The following is an 18,113-nucleotide window of genomic DNA, read 5'->3' on the forward strand; positions in this document are numbered from 1 at the left end:
CTGTATGAATTTTTGTTCCAGGAGGGTGCTTAAATGCCTGCAGTATAAAAACATAAGGAATTTTGTTGTATATAGCCTTACTGTCACAAAGCATTCGTACAGACAGCCACCAATGCAGCTACAGTATTTGACACAACTTTCCCTTTGCCATCCTCGCCAATAAAACTGTCAGGAGCTGTTGCTGAGGACAAAGGGCTGTGAGAAACACCAAAAAGTGAACAAAGAGAGAAATGACTGTGGATTACACTTAATGCCTCATCTTCAAAAGCAATTCCAGCATTTTGCAGAGCAAATGAAATAATTTTAAAAACCTTTGAGAATTGGAAAAGACATAATTATCTCTACATTAGATGTAAAGGAAGAAAAACAGCAGCAGAATTACTTGTTTTAACTGTTGAGTCAGATTGTTTGAGATGTTCCTAATTATAAAGCACTGGAAGCTGTAGGAACCAGCAAGGACATGTACTCACTGTTTTTTGGCCTGGATTCACTTGCCTAAAGCTGTGCACTTTGGATAGATTTTTTTTTTTTTAACTGAAACTCCAAATTGACATGAGTATAAAAAAAAAAAAAATCTGTCATTTAAGATATGAGAGGTAAAATAAAAGGAAATATTACTTAAAACCATTTAAATCAAAGAACCACAAATAAAAGTAGCCACTTGAATTTTTCCTTTTTAATTTTTCTCCTCTGTCTCTACGTTCGGAGAGCAGCTCAGAAGTCTGCATACAGCTGTCAGACACACAATCTTTTGGAAGAGATAGGAAGTATCTAGGAGTCTTAAGTCGTGGCTGCTAAGGGTGAAGCATGAATGCTCTGCAGTTAAATCATCTGCTCAAAGGCCTGCCTCTGTATGTTCTACTGGCATAGTCTTTTGTCCCTGTACGGCTGCTGCAGAAATGCTTGTGAGGATCCTGTGTCTAATTCTGGTAAAGATGAGCTGTTGCTCTCGTTGCTCTCGTGTTGCAATATCTACGATAGTCACTGCTGATCTGTGGAGCAGGTGCTTTGCTTGTCACCAATTTTTGAATAACCAACACTGAGACTCTTGGAGGTTTGTATGGGTGTGTTGGTGCGTTGCCTTTCGATGTGCAAATTGTTCATTCACATTGAGTCACTCCACTGTCAGCAGAACCACTGTCCTATTTATGCAGGTACTTTGCAAGTCCTGCTTTGAAGCAGAAATGCTGTCATATTGCAAGAAAACTCTGCCAGACTAAATTCAGCTTCCAGAACCCACTGGCTCTACTTTTCAAATGGACTGTTCTCTACAACCTGACAAAATGTGGGAAAACATTTCCCATGGAAAACTTCCATAGGAGATGTGATATATAGTTACAGCTCCCATGGAGTAGAAACTTTTTCTCTTCTCCTTCAGAAAGGAAGCACTGGAACATTTTTTTCCCTAATCTACCCTGTCAAATCCCAAAATCTATTTGGAATTTGACAACAGCTCTTTCCTTCCACCTCCACAGGGACATAGTGAATGTGGATCTTCTGTGCTCCGAGGTGCATCACTTGCTCACTGGCACTGAGATGTGCCAGTTTTGTTGAGGTTTGTCTCTGTTGTCCAGGATGTGTTGGAACAAGGGATCATTTCTCCTATTTTAGACAAACACAACAGTTGGAGGCACTGGGGATTCCCAACTCTCTGTGCTGTTCAGAATAGCATGTGAGTTTCATGTTTCTGGTGAAAGTTTTGCACAGCTCATTGCAGTAGGGCACTTCAGAGTGGACACTAAATTCCTTTTACATGGGCAGCATCCTGGAGCCTGTCTGGAAACACACTATGGTGAACTTGAGCTGCCTGTCATTTCATAGTGTACGGAATGAGCTTTAGACATCAAATCCCTATAACTGAAATTAAAGATACTTTATACATGTCTAGTTTACATCCCTCATATATATAGCTGTGCAAAACTTCAAAACAATTATTTTTAAGGAATTCAGAGTCTCATTTTTTACTTTGAAGAGAGAAGAAAAATACTTTTATATATAGCTTCTTTCAGTGCAGTTCAGATATATTCAAAGCTGTCGTGGCCAAATACAGTCACGGGGCACTGCATTACATAGGATTTATGCGATGTGATCCCTAGTGGTGTCACACAAGTGTATCAGCTTTGTTGACAGAAGTTCAGTTCACCGGTTGTACTTCTAGGTGCAGCTGACGCACCTAGTGCATGGCTAATGCATCAGTTATATGACCTTGACCTTGGATTCTGTACAGAGACCTGTGTCTGTTTCTTGGACCTCTTATTTTAAGGGTTAACCAAAACACTGAAATAGAATACAACAGTACATTGCCTTCAGGATCATAGAGTAACGTCGAGTTGTGTAGGGCTCTCAGTAGACACTGCTTTCTGGTGCCTTGTTCCTGTTCAACCAATACCTCATCCATGTGCCCCACCTCACTCATCTCTTTCAAACACGACCCAGAAAGAAAAGAGATGTGTTGCAGTGAAATGTGGTTGTTTGCTTCTTCTCATGCTATGTTTAAAACATCTATACTGACTTCAAAGGTGCTGTCAAGAGTCATGAATTTCCTGCTGTGTTCAAACAAAGCAAAAAAAAAAAAAAAGTTATGTGCTATTTCCTTCCTTTCTTTTTAACCCTTATCCCCTTTGGAAATTGGCTACCCTACCTTTAGGCTTGTTGTTTTGAAGTTGTTTTGTGTTGACAGTATCTGAATGGATACTGAGACATGAACATAGATTCTATGAACTTTTCTTGTCCTGTTTGGGACTTTACTGTCTGTTTTCATTTTTCTTTCTCTTATGTTCCATCAAAAATTCTATGTAGAGTTTTGCAAATGCTCAAATATTACTGTTGATGTATTTAGCAGAAAAACAAATGCAAGAATTCTAAGTAGTAGTTTAATGCCTTTACCAGATGTTTGTGTGGGAAAGGATTCACAATTCTTCATGAAAATAACAAGCTGAAATGTAGTACAGCGAAAAGCAGAGAGGAATGTTTGAATCTTATTGGCAATTATAATAATGAAATGTATGGAAGCGTGCTTGTGCAATTCAAAAAGTACCCATTAATCAGAACCATGGTTTTGAATATTTTCTTATCTAGGATACAATTTGTATGATTCATTAATGACTGCAATTGCCTGGAAGAGAGTAGTCATAAACAAGTATGTATAGTTGTGAGTGACAATAAATTCCCCTGGCCGTGTATAGTTTGCAGTTTCTTTTGTCAGCAACTGCTAGGACAGTACTTAACTCATCAGTTTACAACAGTCTTGCCAGCTCAGGGACAAATAAGATATAAAAATAGTTATTCACGTCACCGGTGGCTCCCAAGTATAAAACTAATGGGCTTCAGTTTTCCTAAATTAATTAAGTCCCAAGGGGAATATCATGGCTCTTGAGACATGGTACATTTTCATTGGCCAAAGAATTTTGCTTATCTCGTGGAAGAGCCGTTCATTCGCATCAATATTAAAATGTGTTGCGAGGATTTTATGGTCTAGTAAGAGTCAGTGTTTGAATCTCTTGATTGTTCAATTAAATTTTCTCAGCAATTTGTTGTCCTATGTAGAGAGCTATTTAAGTCAAATGGTAATCAAAATCCATTGTCTTGTAAATCACTACTGTCTAAAGCAATCACCAAATTGACTGACTCTCATTTACTTCAGTAAAGTGGATCATAGGAGTAACTAGACAGGAATGAATGAAAGAAAAATGTTGTCTGTCTCAGACGTTTGTCCTCCTTCCCTGCTCAGCCACCCTCAGTTGATACTAAAACTCAGACACTAAAGCTTCAGTTACTGGAGAGTTACAGGATGAAGTTAACTGGATTTTTTTTCTACCATTAGGGCAAAAATGTTTTATTGTTTGTTTCCAACCTGCTTATATTGCTGTTTTGTCAGGACCAACTCTTTTCCTAATAACAAATACTGTCATCGCCTGTTTTTATCCAAGTAATTAACTAGTGTTCAGGGTATTACAGATTAAATGTATTTAATGAGGACTTAAAATATTACAGAGAAAAAAGTGATGGAATAGGCCATTGTCTAGGCTCATCTCTTGATTTACAAATTAAATATATTAGGGCCCTTAACAGAAGAATACAGGAAGTTCTTGTTTTTGTTGACTGTAATAGGACATTATATGTATATCTAAAGCTGTTTGTTTGTTTCCTCTGCCCCCAGTGTCCCTCCAGTGAATGCTTTCTGTCAGAGCTCTCTTAACTTTCTGTAGCATCACATTAGCAATGTCATTTTGCTTCTTTGGCATCTCTGCGATATTTGCAGCTGAGACTGTGTGGAACAACAATATCAAAGCTCATCCCTCAGTCCTTATCATGCCTGTGTAAAAGCATTTGAATTCTCTCTAGACCTTGTTTTCTGTTATTCTTTCTGTGTTATTGAACAAAAGGACCTAAAATGGTTAATTTTTTGGGGTCTCAGAGGTACCATAGTAGGTGGTTATTCAAAGAGGTGATAGGACCACCTTAACTCCATTGCTTCATTACTTACCCCAGCTCTTTAGTTCCATTCTTGTCACTTCGAGATGGAGGATTGTTGTCCTCTTCACAGAACAATTCTGTTTGTTGCTTTTAACAGAGATAGTGTTGTGTGTTTGTTTTTTTTGCCTCGAGGGAAAATTACCTCTTACATCCTTTAGTTTTTGAAGGTGGCTGTATATCCCAGAAACAAAACTCCACGTTTGCTTGGGGTTTTTGATAGTAGTCCTCAAGCATTGCTTGAAATGTGTGTGCATACTTCAATAATGAGAATCTGAGGGTTTCTCTGGTTTTTTTGCGTGTTTACTAATGAACCATTTCTCATAGCTTAAATTTGTCATGCTTCTCTAGGAAATATTTTTGTGTGCCCAAATGGGGTGTGTGTTTGTGTTATGGTGATAGGATAGAAATGAAAAGTAAGCTCTGCAGAGCCTGTTCTCTACAGCCAGTTGCAAAGGCAGTTAAGTATTCCTTGCCTAACTTTTCATTGCTCAACTCTTGCAGTGAAATCCACAGCCCTAAACAAGGTACCTCTGTTCTTCTAGGTAATGCATGCCAGATACTTGGCATCTTTAAGTGGTATTCAAAGTAGCTCACACATTGTGGGCAGAGGGATGAAGAGTGAAGAATTGGGAAATAAACATCTGAAATCCATTTTCATTTGCAGGGACTGTCTGTAAATCTTAGACACTTAAATGAGACATTGATTTACATCCCTGAATTTCTTTAAGGATGACCAGCTCACTCTTTAGTTTAAAAAACTAGAAGCTAAAGAACACCTGCTTTATGTAATTTATCCAGTGACTTTTTCTAAGCAGTCCTCAGATTAAAAATTTGAACCCATAACACTTCTGCTCTCGGTGAGCTCACACTTGTTGCCTAGTGTCTTCTGCATCCATTAACATGGCTTGGTGACGCAGCATCAGCAGGCAGCATAGGCAGTTCTTCACTCCTCTAGGCTTTTGACCAGGACTATTTAAGAAGTGGGAATGAAGAGAAACATTAATCTGAATGTCAGATAGGAAAAACTTTGTTTCTAGAGCTGCTTCTTCATAAGCAATAGAATATTTGCAGTAGGTATTAAAAAAATGGGCAGCAGTAAATCAGAGTTGTCTCAGAGTGGCAGCTGTTGTGGATGCTGTTTGTTTCACTGTGATTGATACTGTCTTCGTGATGACAATGTTTACTGGATCTGGTCTCTTGGGTGATTTAGATATTTAGATGCCTACTTCATGAATCTCAAGAAGATGCATACATTCAAAGCATTTGTTATGGAACTCATGCTAGAAAAATATTAATGAAGCTGAAAAAGACGTTCTCTAATGCTTTAATGTTTCATAATTGGATAAAGAAAGCAGCTAGAGAAGTAGCAGCAAGTTGTGCTGTATAGTGAATGTTTATACTTCACAGGAAGGGGAGAGGAAAGGTTTGTGTATGTTAGTCAATCAGAGGACATACTACTCAAGGGTGGTCCAGTCTCTGCAGGTGCTGGGTCTGGTCTGAATCTGTCCTCCTTCTTCAGGAGCTATCCCTTGGACAGGGAAGGGGTCCTAGGAACACCTAGAAATAGTCTGGGAAATTGGCTTCTGCCAGAGGGCTTGGTGGTGTGAAGAAGCAGTAAGGGACGGGGGGAATAGGGAGGTGGCTGCAAGCATGTCTCTCCTTCACAGCAGTTTCTGTGGTCTGTCATCTCCTTGCTGATGTGGCAGCAGCCAAGTTGGCTTAGTTTAGCCTGTGGACAGCAGCAGGCAAATGCACTAATTACTGCCTGTTTTGCTAGGGAACAGGCGTGTTAGATAAAAGCATATTTGGAGCCAGGGGGATCCCGCTGATCAGTGAATCCAAAAGTGACTTTTAGGCAGCTTATAAACATAAACATATTTTTCAATCCGTGAGCAGAAAAAATTGCACATTCACACTCCCAGTCTGACATGCAGGCTTCATGGTCAGTGAAGATGACTGGGAAGAACTCATGTAGTAAACTTCCTTGGAGATCTTCCTACCTCACTCCACAAATTCAACAAAGCTTTATTTAAGCCAGTAGGTTGCACATTTCTTTCAGTGACTACCATGATACCTACTGCTGGCATTTATGGCTTTTCCAGCATCACTCACCAAAGTGTTCTGGTTTTCAGAATGCTTGGTAGGCTGAGTGCAGGTTATTTATTTCTCCATCTCCATCCTCTGCATGGCAGACAGGTGTTGTATTACAGTAATTCTTTTCCAGATATCAAAATACCTGGGTTTAATTTTCATTATTTTTTTCCTTTTCTGATTCTTTTCTTAAAAAAAAAAAAAAGTTCATCCATTTTGCATTTTAGTTTGTTTTTTGTAAACATTTTTGGTGCATGCAGTCAAACATGTTGCAAATAGACCCGCCGCTATTGCATGTCATACTGTCAGAATGCTTTTCAAAGCAAGTTCTGCAAAACAGTACCGAAATACCGTAATATAAAAAGCAGCTTGCAGCAGTGAAGCTAACTGATGGTCCTAGCAGAGAACATCAGGTTTAGAAGAGTGAAGAGAAGCATGAACAAGATTATGAAAGGGTAAGGGCAGAGCAAAGGCTGAGATGAAGCTTACAGAATAAAGAATTGGAATAATATGTATCAAATCCCAAGACGAAGATAGGACGAATAGTGCAGCATGAGCAGGAGGAGGGATAAATGACAACCATCAAATTAACAAAGGAAGCAACATGACAGTAAGATAAGAAAAGGGATACTAATACTCTCTGTATAAAAGTGAAACTTTGCAATTGATGTTGATGAGTTACGCGTGGAAGTCAGATTGGACTAAATTGGCAAAGGTGATGTAAACTCAAAGGCAAAAAGACTGTGTTGTTTTTAACACCTGATGGTTTGAGAATACTTGTATAATTACTTGCCTTACTCCTCTGTTGCCAAATATGCCAGTCGCTTTGGGACTGTTACTTGGCATGAAAGTTGTAAGCTATTGAAACAGAAACTGAGGTGCAGTTTTCATAGTTGCAGGGTATAGTGAATCGTGCAACTCATGAAGGAATTAAACTCACAAGTTTTAGATAACTGTTACTAAAGAAAAGTCTAATACATTCTGAAAGATGAATTCTAAATAAATAAATCATAAGTAAAGATTTTTTTTTCCTGGTTTCCTGGGGAAACAAGGCTCATAGGAGTGTGCTCTTTGTTTTGCTTTTCAGTCTTTTCCTCTATTAGTAACTTTTGAAAGTGATAGCCAGTTTGAAATTACCTGAAAGGAGAAATGGAAGGTCAAAAATACCTTCCACTTAAAATTGGTGACTGGGTGAGCAAATTAGTATGCTTGAGGCAACAGAACATTGACATAATATATTCATTTTGGCAGCAGCCAGGTAGACAGTCCACACATCCTTCCCTATGTGTAAAGCTTGCACACATCCTCAGGAATATGGAAAGAGAACAGAAACTGTGGTTTGGGAGGAGATGATGCACCTCCCAAACTGTGAACTAGGCTCCGTTATTTTCTTGTTTCTGATCATATTTTTTACAATCTAATTTTCTGACTACTTTTAACTGTGAATCCCTGAAGAGCATAAGTTTTATTTCAATCTATACCATTAAGCAAGCCCAAGGGATTAAAAGATTTCTGTTCCTTTTTTGATGTTTGATAGATTTGAGAGCTGAAGATATGCTTTTATTTTTAATGAAACTGCGTACTAGTTGAACTATTATCAGTTTGAATGTTTCCAGAGTTTAATTAGCAATACATGAATATTGTTGTGAAACACGCAGTCTACTTCTGTTGCTATTTACAGATTTATGGCTTATATGCTATAAATTTGTGCTGTATGCATTTAATATATACATTCTGTGAGCATCATTTTAACCTTAATTCTTTGTTGTCTCCTTATTTCCTTAAAATATACTGAGAAATCCTCCAAAATACAATATTAAATCCATATTCTTTAACAAATCAGTTAGCAGGTGAGATTTTTAGTGGCTTCAACACCCATATCTCAAGTACCTTAAGTGCCATCATTAGAAAATGCCGATTTACTTCCCTTAGAAGAGGCTGAGGCTTTAAATTTGAAGACCCCCTGTTAGCTAGTCCTGCAAAATTCCAACTAGAAAATGGTAACTCTTGCAAACAAGAAAGGATACAGAAATTTTGTGAAAGTTCCTATTTTAGTTAAATCTCGGCTGCTAGCATTAATAACTACAAAAAATTTTTCATTTGTTTCACTATGTGTCTAAAATTTTTGTAAGCAAATAGAAGAGAGCTTAAAGAACAAATATAATCATGTTTGTGTGTATATATATACATTTAGTATGTTCTTTGGGAGAGGCAGCATTGAAAAACTACTTTGTTGCCCCTAATGCAGGCTGAACTACTATGTAATTTTTATCTCTGAACTGTTGAATCAATGAGTTTTGCCTGTGTGAGAATTACAGAATATTGACTAATGACTAAAGAAGTTTCTTTAGTTTGTAAAGATGTTAAACATGTTACATACAACTGTTTTTTTCATCTTAATGTAAGATTTTTTCACAATTCTTATATAGTAGAACTCAATGTAGGGTAGAAGTATTCATGAAAAGGATTAGGCAAAATTAATTTTATTTGTACAGAAACATTTTAAATTGTTGTCCAAAATCTGCTCAAGGTAGAGTTAATTAAGCTTTATTTGATGTAATCTGTTCAAAGGGTATCTGCAGAATCATTATGTTCTAATTTCCACTATCTTGCTACCAGAAAAAAAAAAGGGCAAAATGGGTGATTCATGAATGGAGAATTCAAGTTACAAAGGGCAGAGCAGTGTCCGTTTTGCCTTTTTTTTCTTTGCTCCTGGTGATAGCTGCAGGTTTAGTTTATAGAACACCTGAGACTTCCAGAACATAATGACTAAATCATACTAGTCAAGAAAATTAGGACATCAGGTACTAAAAAACCATCATCAAAGTAGATTTCCATAAGCATAAGCGTCTTACTATGTAAATTTAAATTTGAGTTACAGCGAGTTCTTGTTTTACTTCTGCTTGGGTTAAGAATGTCATATATTATTCCAGTGTTTTTTTAATTATTTTTTTTTAACCCTTCTCTACTCAAGCTATTACATTGCAACCACTGGTCGGAAAAAGATTGTGGAAGGCTGCCTGTGATATCTTGAGAGCTGCCCAGTATAGTGGATCCCAGGAACAACAAATCAGTTTTTCTTTTCCTCAGTGAAGAGGCACAAAAGGCTGGGGAAGAGATGGGGCAGGAGTAGCTGATAAAGCAAAGAGGAACTCTCCTATGTGAAATGTGCAAAAGATTTTGTATTCAGTTTTGTTTCATGTTGACGTGAAACAAATTTCTCAAACATGTTACCTGGGGTGGAAGAGAAGTGTCAGGTGAAGGGGAAGAAGGAGGGATCATAACCCTAGAATAGCAGCAAGCTGCTGACGGAGTGTTTGCATGAATATTGATTCACTTAGATTAAAGTATCTGCACCAAGCAGAGTTCAGTGTTCTGACTTCAGACAGTATAAATTTGAACAGGAATCTCTTACATCCATGCGAGTGCTGAAACTCGGCAAACAGGATTTCAAGGGTCTCCTGTCTGCGTCACATTTTGAAAAAAAAACCCAGTACTCTGTATTTTCTAGTTCACTTGCTTGCCAAAGGCAAATTAGCAAGTGTACTCAATGTTACACTCTGAAAATATAGAACTATAAAATATGTATCCATCCTTAATTTATAAAAATAAGTAAAAATTAGTGGGGACTAATGGAAAGGATGCTATTTTTAAGCATTGTTTCAATGTCAGGCAACGATTTGAAGCAGTCGTACCCTTTCGGAACGTGGATGCTGTCAAGGCAGAACTATTCAGGTGTTGCAAACGTCGTTTCTGTCATACAGTGTTAGTAGATACTATGGAAGATCTTTCAAAACTTTAAATGTCTAGATTATTTTTAGGAAGAGGAGTCATTGTTTTGTTTGGAAGGGTATACATTTCCAGCATGTGGAAGTCTGATTTTAATTCATATATCCTCAAAGTACAGGCAGGTGCATGCATTACACTATTCTTTCATATAATTTTAATTGTTCAGAAACCTATTTTTATCTCACCTTCATTCACATTTTATATTTGTAGGATCTTTGGTGTATACATTTATGAATTATTTTAATCTTACAGATTTTTCAAAGCTGTATGTGTACAATTTATGAATTCTCTTTAATATGAGGAGTTTACTTTGTTTTATCTCTGACTGCAGATTTGAATCTGAACATAAAGAGTTGTCCTATCTTTTATACTTTTTGTATTTGTTTTGGGTTTACACACTGAAGTGAGATGAACAACAGCAAAGTTTTATTAAAGTTTTATTGTTATAACTGTGAATAGGAGATTGTGTCATACTGGCCAGATGATAGCCAAGCTGATCAAACTCCTCAGCTGTAAGAGGCTGGTAAATCAGCATTGCATCAACTGGCAGGGCAGTTTGACTAACTGACCAGGCAAACAAGTAATAACTGTAAATGGGTGGCTACCTAATTAATGTTTTTTACAGCAGAAGTTTTCAGTCCACCTCACTGGCTGCTTACCTAGCCCAAAATTTTGTCAGTAACAATTTTATGGGAGACAGTGTTGAAAACCGCAGTAAAGTCAAGGTGCATGATACTCATTGCGTTTCCCTCATCTACTCAGCCAGTCATCTCATTGTAGAAGGCTATCAGGTTGGTTAAGTATGGTTTCCCCTTAGTATATCCACGCTGACTACTACCAGATCGCCTTCTTGCCTTTTGTGTGTTTCAAAAAGGTTTTCAGGAGCATTCATCCTATCCAAACTTGTAAATGGTGGGCAAGTGTTTTTATTCATATTTTTTTATATATGTGTGTGTGTATGTACATACGCCTGTGCTGGCTAGAGGAATAAACTAGATTCTTAATAGGATGCGGTGGTCTGCTTTTGAGTGGTTAAAACATGGTAGTTATTCTTAGACATACAAATTTGGGTCAGAGTATCCTTTTGTCAGTCAAAAATAGTCATCTACCAAGACTGAATATTAATGCTGTAGGGGTATACATTTATATAAAAATATAAATTATAGTCATATTTAATGTATATTACTTTTTTATTTGAAAGAACTGCAGTACATTTATATATAGAAATGATAATTTCTCCTATTATGAAATAATGTTGTGTTTACTTTGTAAAGCAGTATGTTTCATTACATAATAGCTATACATTTCCATTTCAGGGAACAAAGAAAACAGGGTGGTTTTTTTTCAATAGAAAAGACTGTGGCAAAAAAAAAAATACTAATATAATTCTCGTGTAAGTTCACATCGGTCCTCCTGTGGTTCAAGAGAAAAGCCTTGGTTACAGCTGATTAAACAATACGAAAGTCAATTGTTTGAATTTGAAAATACAGTGTATCTTCTATCAGTTAGCATTTAATCAAGTTTATCCCTGATAACTCCAGTATAGCTTTTAGCTTGCTCATGCATTTGAATTTCAAAGAATCCATTTGTTCATTTGTCTACCTGTGACGCACAGAACTGCTGTATGTGCCTGGGAGTCAGGGGCATGATGACAGCTGCCTCCTGGGGCACTCACACTTCGGGAGGAGTTTATTCAGATTATGGTTTCCTGTACTAACCTTTTGAGAAAGCAAAGTTTCTAGGTAATGGATGCGGGTTTCTCATATATCTCATATGTATGTAATTAATAGAGTTTTAACCCTTTAGCATTTTGAATTTGACTTTTTTCTTTAAAATTTTAATATGTAAATCCCATTTCTATTTAAGGTAACTATTTGGGGTGAAAAAGATGGAGACGTATTTGGAAACGTTAAATATACTATTTCTTCTCTTTAGTTTCAGGCACTGCATGCTGTATCAAACGCTCTGGTTTTGCTAGGAAGGAGCAACATACTAAGAAATTCTTTAATATCGCTTCTACTGTCAGAAGTACGTCAGTTTGCTGAGCACCTGTTGCAAGCCCACCAGGTACTGTCATCTTTTCTTTTTGAGAAGGGCCGAAGAGTGGTATTGGGCAGTATTTTGTCTGTATCTGTTTCATAAAATGTAATAAAGGGATCATTCTATAGAATATACAAGTTTAAGAATGCAGAAAATGCTAGCATCTAACTTTACCAGCAGATTAAAAAAAAAAAGATATAAAGTAAAAGAAGAATTCCTTACAGACAAAAGCAAGATTATCAAACTGTATAATAAATAGACTGTATAGGTTTTAAGATCATGCTATATAATTTGGAAAATACTTGAATTAATTAGTTAAAACAGACATTGCAACATGAAAATTGTGGGCTATGCAGGCAATATAACTAAGGTATCCACCTGGACCCAGAAAGAATTATGTCTATCTCTAGCTCATGTAAACTGGAAAGAAAGTTGCATTATTTTATTTCAGAATTAGAGTTCATGTTTCATATTATAATATTAATAATAATATTAATTTGCATGATGAAAAATTCATGCAACACTTAAAATGGTATTTAGTTTGTTGCAATAAATGGGAGATGAAGAGCAGAATATTTTTGGTAAAATTTATTTCGTAGGTTAAATTTTTTCCAGTAAACTATAGAGTTTAAAAAAGAGAGAGAAAGAGAGAGAAAGTGGATGTTCCTTTAACATTTGGAGGAGGGATGCATTAAATAAATTGAGTTTTAATAGATTTTTTTCATGTATTTTTGTGTGATGGTATGTATTTAATGCAAACTGTTCAGTCTTACTTGGGATCATGACTTGATTGTGCACTATCCTAGAAGGGTCAATAAAAAGAAAGCTTGCAGCTTTTTATTTGGCGGAAAATGAAGTTATTGATATATATAGAAAATATTCATCATACGTATATCTAGTTGTGGTCCAGTTTAACAAATGTTTTAAGTGTTGCTCGAGCAGTCTTAACTTTATTCTTTTTCTCTCTAGAATATGTTATGGGAGTAAGTTCTGACTGATGGAGGGGGAACATGTAATTTCCAACCCAAATTTATAGTATGTTTGAATTATATTCTGAAAAGGCTGCAGAAAGAACAATTTTGAAAGTATTAGACAATGAGCTGTGTCTTATTTTAAGTCACTAGTAGCATACCAGAGTTATCAATAGCAGACAAAAGCAAACAGACTTTAAACAAATGTAAGGATAGGGAAGTGTGTAACTTAAAAAATGGTTTTGTTTTTTAAGTTTAAACAAGTTGCTCATTTTTAACGTTACTAAATCTCACCTGTTTAACAGAATTAGTCAGCCCTTCTTTCAGCAGTTTTTGCCAGTGGCAACACAGAACTCTCTAGTGCTCCACATTGATGAAAAGCTTACATTCAGCATTGCTCTTTGCTGAGTTAGTTACTATGGTCCTACTTAACCTTGCCATACTGTAATTACTTTAAGTATTGCTTTCCTATTTGGTACATAAAATTTATTTCTAAAAATTTCTAATATAAGTTTGACTCCTCTTTGCCTTAACTTTATGTTGGAAAGAATCGTATATTTGATTTTAAGATCATAATAAGAGATATTATAAAACTGTCTAACTGGAAGTTGAGAAAATGGAAGTAAATTAGTATCCTGTGATTTTTAACTGTAAAAGAATCTCTTTAACTATGCAAGTGATTTTGATTTTTCTAACGGCAAATTATCATATTACTGGCAGTGTAATTTGTAGATTTATGGGCAGCTAGTAGAAGGTTTGATTCATATATAAATATAGAGAATTTGGTAATTTAATCCCTAAACAATTCCTGTACCGCAGCTGGTATAATAAACTGCTCAAATGCAGGTCTCATTAGGGTGACTTGATACCCCTGGTTGATGTGTACAATGGTTTTCATTTTTTTTACCTCTGGGAAAGCTATCACTCTCTTTCTTTTTTGCTTTTTGTTTTTGGTGTTTTAGTGCTTTTTCTTCGCTGTCAAGAAACTGAAACCTTCAGTTTTACTTCCTAGAGTATCTGAAGAAAGTTGTGTCTAGCACTAAAGGGAAGGTACTTGTAGAGTGGGAGACGGTTTCTGGGGTGACAGGGACTTGTGATCCTTTATTAAAAAAAAAAAAAAAGGTGTTTTGGATCTTGTAAATTTATTCTGTTTCTTCATACTTAGTATATGTGGACTGAAATTTGGGACAGTAAAATGCATTTTTTTTTTTTTACTTGACCTTTTCAGCTTCAGGACCAAGTCCTTTTTCAGGTCAAGTCTCTGCTACCTGCAGCCCTCCATCTGTCTCATTTTAATTACCTTGCATTTGTGCTTGCTGCAAATCTTAGCTATTATTAGCCCACAGTACTGATTTTTCACATTTTCTACTATGAAGAGTCTTGAAATGCCTCCCAACTTTACAAGGAAATGTGTGTTTATTATTGTGCAATGGGAAACATAGAAAGATTTTCTGACAAAAGATGTAATAAGGTTCCCTTTCACCTTTTTTTTTTTTTAAACATCCCTTTCTGTTTACCCAGAAAAATAATTTAATTCTCTCATATTCAAGAATTTAGAGCCATGTTTACATAACAAGAGTTTCCTGCTCTGCTTCTGCTCCCTCCCACTAAATTGTCGGTCTGCCTTCTGCTACAGAAATGTCATAGACCCTCTTTTTTCTTTTTTTTTTTCTTTTATTCCCTTTACAGCATCATAGGGAAGTAGTGAAAGCATATTGCCTTCTGATACAGTAATTTATTTATTGATATTTTCCTCATCCAGCATTATAAGCATTTCTTGGAGGATTAATGCATCTTGATCAACCAACCACAAACCATGGTCTGAAATAGGACTTTCATATAATGTTACCAAAGCTTATTCTGTAAATACTGCTTAACAAAAACCTTTCTACTTATCACAATAGGACACTAAAGGCCAGTATTTCTGACAGCCAGATTTACAGACCTGCTTCTAAATGTTTCTGACTTTGGGTAGCATTGCTTTTGGTAGGCATGATTCTAAAAAGGATTAAAATATTTTTTTCTTATTTTATAATCAAAACTAAAAATACAATTATCGGTTTTAAATACACCAAATGACAGCTTAAAAAATTGTAATAAATAATTAAGTATTTGGCAGAATGTTAATACTTCATATAATCAAATTTCATCAATAAAAATCAAATTTCATGTATAAAGAAATTTCAGAAGAATCCTAATCCTGAACACAGGATTAATAACAGTTCCTTAAGCAAAGCTGCTGTTAGTTGCAAAGGTTTTTCACGTCTTCCGCTTAAGACAATCAAATTAGGGACTTAGAGCTTTATATATTAGAGGTGTGCAAATATCTGCTTTCTTTTTTATTTCATTTGGGTTGTGTTTTTTTTAAGTGGTTGTTGGCAGACAGGACAAATAAAGAAATCATGTAGGCATATATTCAGGTTAGCATGCAAGTAACTTTTAAATATCTGGTGAAACACAGAATTTGAAAAAGTACCTTTTTATCCAAGCAAATTTTTTTGCTTGATTTTTTTGGTACAATTATATTTTTTTCAAAGCTGAAGATGTTTTCTAGCATTGACTTGGATTGAAAACGAAATTCCTTTTAATCTTTCTAAATGAATCATCTAGCTATTTCAAAATTTTTTTTTTAGCTTCCTCACTAAGACTTGAGCAGAGCTAAAATTAGTTTGTAAAATGTTTACATTCCAGAATATACAACTTTCTGTTCAATCATTTCTTCAATAGGAAATGTGCTTTGCTCAGGTTATGTATGTTTGTGGATACATCCTTTGAAAAATATTGAAAATTTTTTACTTTGAAATTCTGTCTGATTTTAGTGAGTTGTTCTCTTGAAACAAGCTTATCTGTCTATGACCCACAGTTTCAGAGAGCTATCTATGAATCTTGATTTACAAATTAAAAAATAGGTTGACTATAGTAGAGTATATCGAATAAACTACACCAGAAAAGTACAGAAATTACTCTTCATATTTTTATATTGTTACCTAATTGTCTAAATCCATTAATCTTGGAATATGAATAATAAAATTTAGTTTAGTATTTTGGACCAATATTCCCACACGCTAATATAGAAAATAAAAATAAGGAGCATGTAAAACAGTATAGTTATTCTGATTTTTCACCCAGTTAAGATTAATTTTATGATAGTAACCTCTCAAGCAAGTTAGTAGTTTGCTTTAATTCATTTAAATACTTCATCATGTGCTTAAAGTGAACCTCATACTTCAGCACTTTGCTGACTCCAGGACGCTAACTTCTTGGCAAAAGCATACTAATATAAATTCAATTGGACCCCTTAATTTTTATTGATGTTGCATATGTACTTTTCATTTTTATCTGTAATAGGAACTTTTCACGCTTCATAAATATGGTTTGTAAGAATACAGTAACTGAACCTTATCTGCCTATGAAATAGAAATCTGATCCCCAACTGGATTCCTACTGCAGAACAGATAAAATGTTAAGATACTAACATTTCAGAATGATACTGTAGAAGATGGATTATTTTGCAAATGTTGAGCTCCTCAGCATGATCGCATATATTCCTTTATGATAACTGCTTCAAAGACAGAAAGACCAGAAATGGAAAGCACATGTTGGTTCAGTGTCCATTTCTAACCCCCCAGGTATTAATTCCAAGAACTCTGAAAAGGAAAATTAAAAACCAGAAAATAGATTTGAAAATAGAAAAAGGAATATATACTGTGAAGTTCTGGAAAGCCCTGTTATTCAATAATTGCTGTTACATAGCTTGTCTAGCATTACACTTTTCTATCACATTACTTTCTGTGCTGTATTTTTCCATTTTTAAAACTTTAAAATATTTCTGTCACAAAACCTTCACAGTGAATAGTTGTGGGGTTTTTTAAATCAAAACACGAAGTTATGTGTAATTCTTCATGTTATATGTAAACATTAAGTCCAAAGCCAAATGTGGGTGCTAACTTTTCTCCTGAAATGAATGGACTTTGACACAAGTTACAGGGTGGGACTCATCCTGTTTAGTTGATATATAGCTAGTAGACACTGCTGTCTACTTCTCATAGAAGTCAACCAAGCAGCTAAGGTTAACTAAAACATTTTCCAGCATGAATAGAGTCTTGCAAGGCTTTGTTGAATGGTACGCAAATTCTTGAGAATCGGGCTCACTGCGACAGAATAGCTTTGAGTCAAATGAGCCAAAGGAGTTAAATGTATCTTACCTTAAGATATCTATGATGTTTCCATCTGATTTGCTTACTTTAGTTTTTCCTTTATAGCCAAGGCATTCCTTGTCCAACCTATTTGGATGTACGTAATTATGATAATTGGCCCTAGAGTTGTCTGTTTCTCTCTGCTGGCTATGAGGAAGGAAACTTAAGCTGAACAGCTGACATGAAGCTATTTATGCTGTAGACATGTGAAGTTAAGTGAGGAAAACCCCGTCATATCTCTCTGAAGATTTCTTTTGGATGTGCTGGGCCAGAGCTGTTAGTCCAGGAAAGGCCTGATCCTACGGAACCGTTGTAGTTATTCAAAGTGTCTTTCTGTCTGAACACTGACAAACTTATGTAAGTAACCTTATTAGATGTTTGTAACAAGTATTTTAGTTAGGATAGTTAATAAGTTAATGTAGTTTCCGAGTATTCAAATTCTTTAAGTGTACATCATTGGAAGAGATTGATGATGAACTGGGGTGCAGGGTACATGTATTGGAGCTTGTAATGTACATTCAGCTATAGTGTGTCTGAGGCATATGCCTCT

General features: G+C 35.7%; 1 protein-coding gene across 1 annotated transcript in view; it reads left to right on the forward strand.

Moving 5' to 3' along the window:
- Positions 1–12,423, forward strand: part of MEI4 (meiosis-specific 4 homolog (S. cerevisiae)) — a gene marked incomplete at both ends in the record, with an annotated part of 31,568 nt that extends 19,145 nt beyond the window's left edge. The window contains one exon of the mRNA XM_010285843.1: positions 12,292–12,423. Within this exon, the coding sequence (XP_010284145.1) occupies positions 12,292–12,423 (132 nt within the window). The remainder of the gene's footprint in view (positions 1–12,291) is intronic.
- Between the last annotated feature and the right edge of the window lie 5,690 nt (positions 12,424–18,113).

Source organism: Phaethon lepturus, unplaced genomic scaffold, assembly GCF_000687285.1.
Source record: "Phaethon lepturus isolate BGI_N335 unplaced genomic scaffold, ASM68728v1 scaffold10754, whole genome shotgun sequence".
In the NCBI taxonomy this organism is placed as follows: Eukaryota; Metazoa; Chordata; class Aves; order Phaethontiformes; family Phaethontidae; genus Phaethon; species Phaethon lepturus.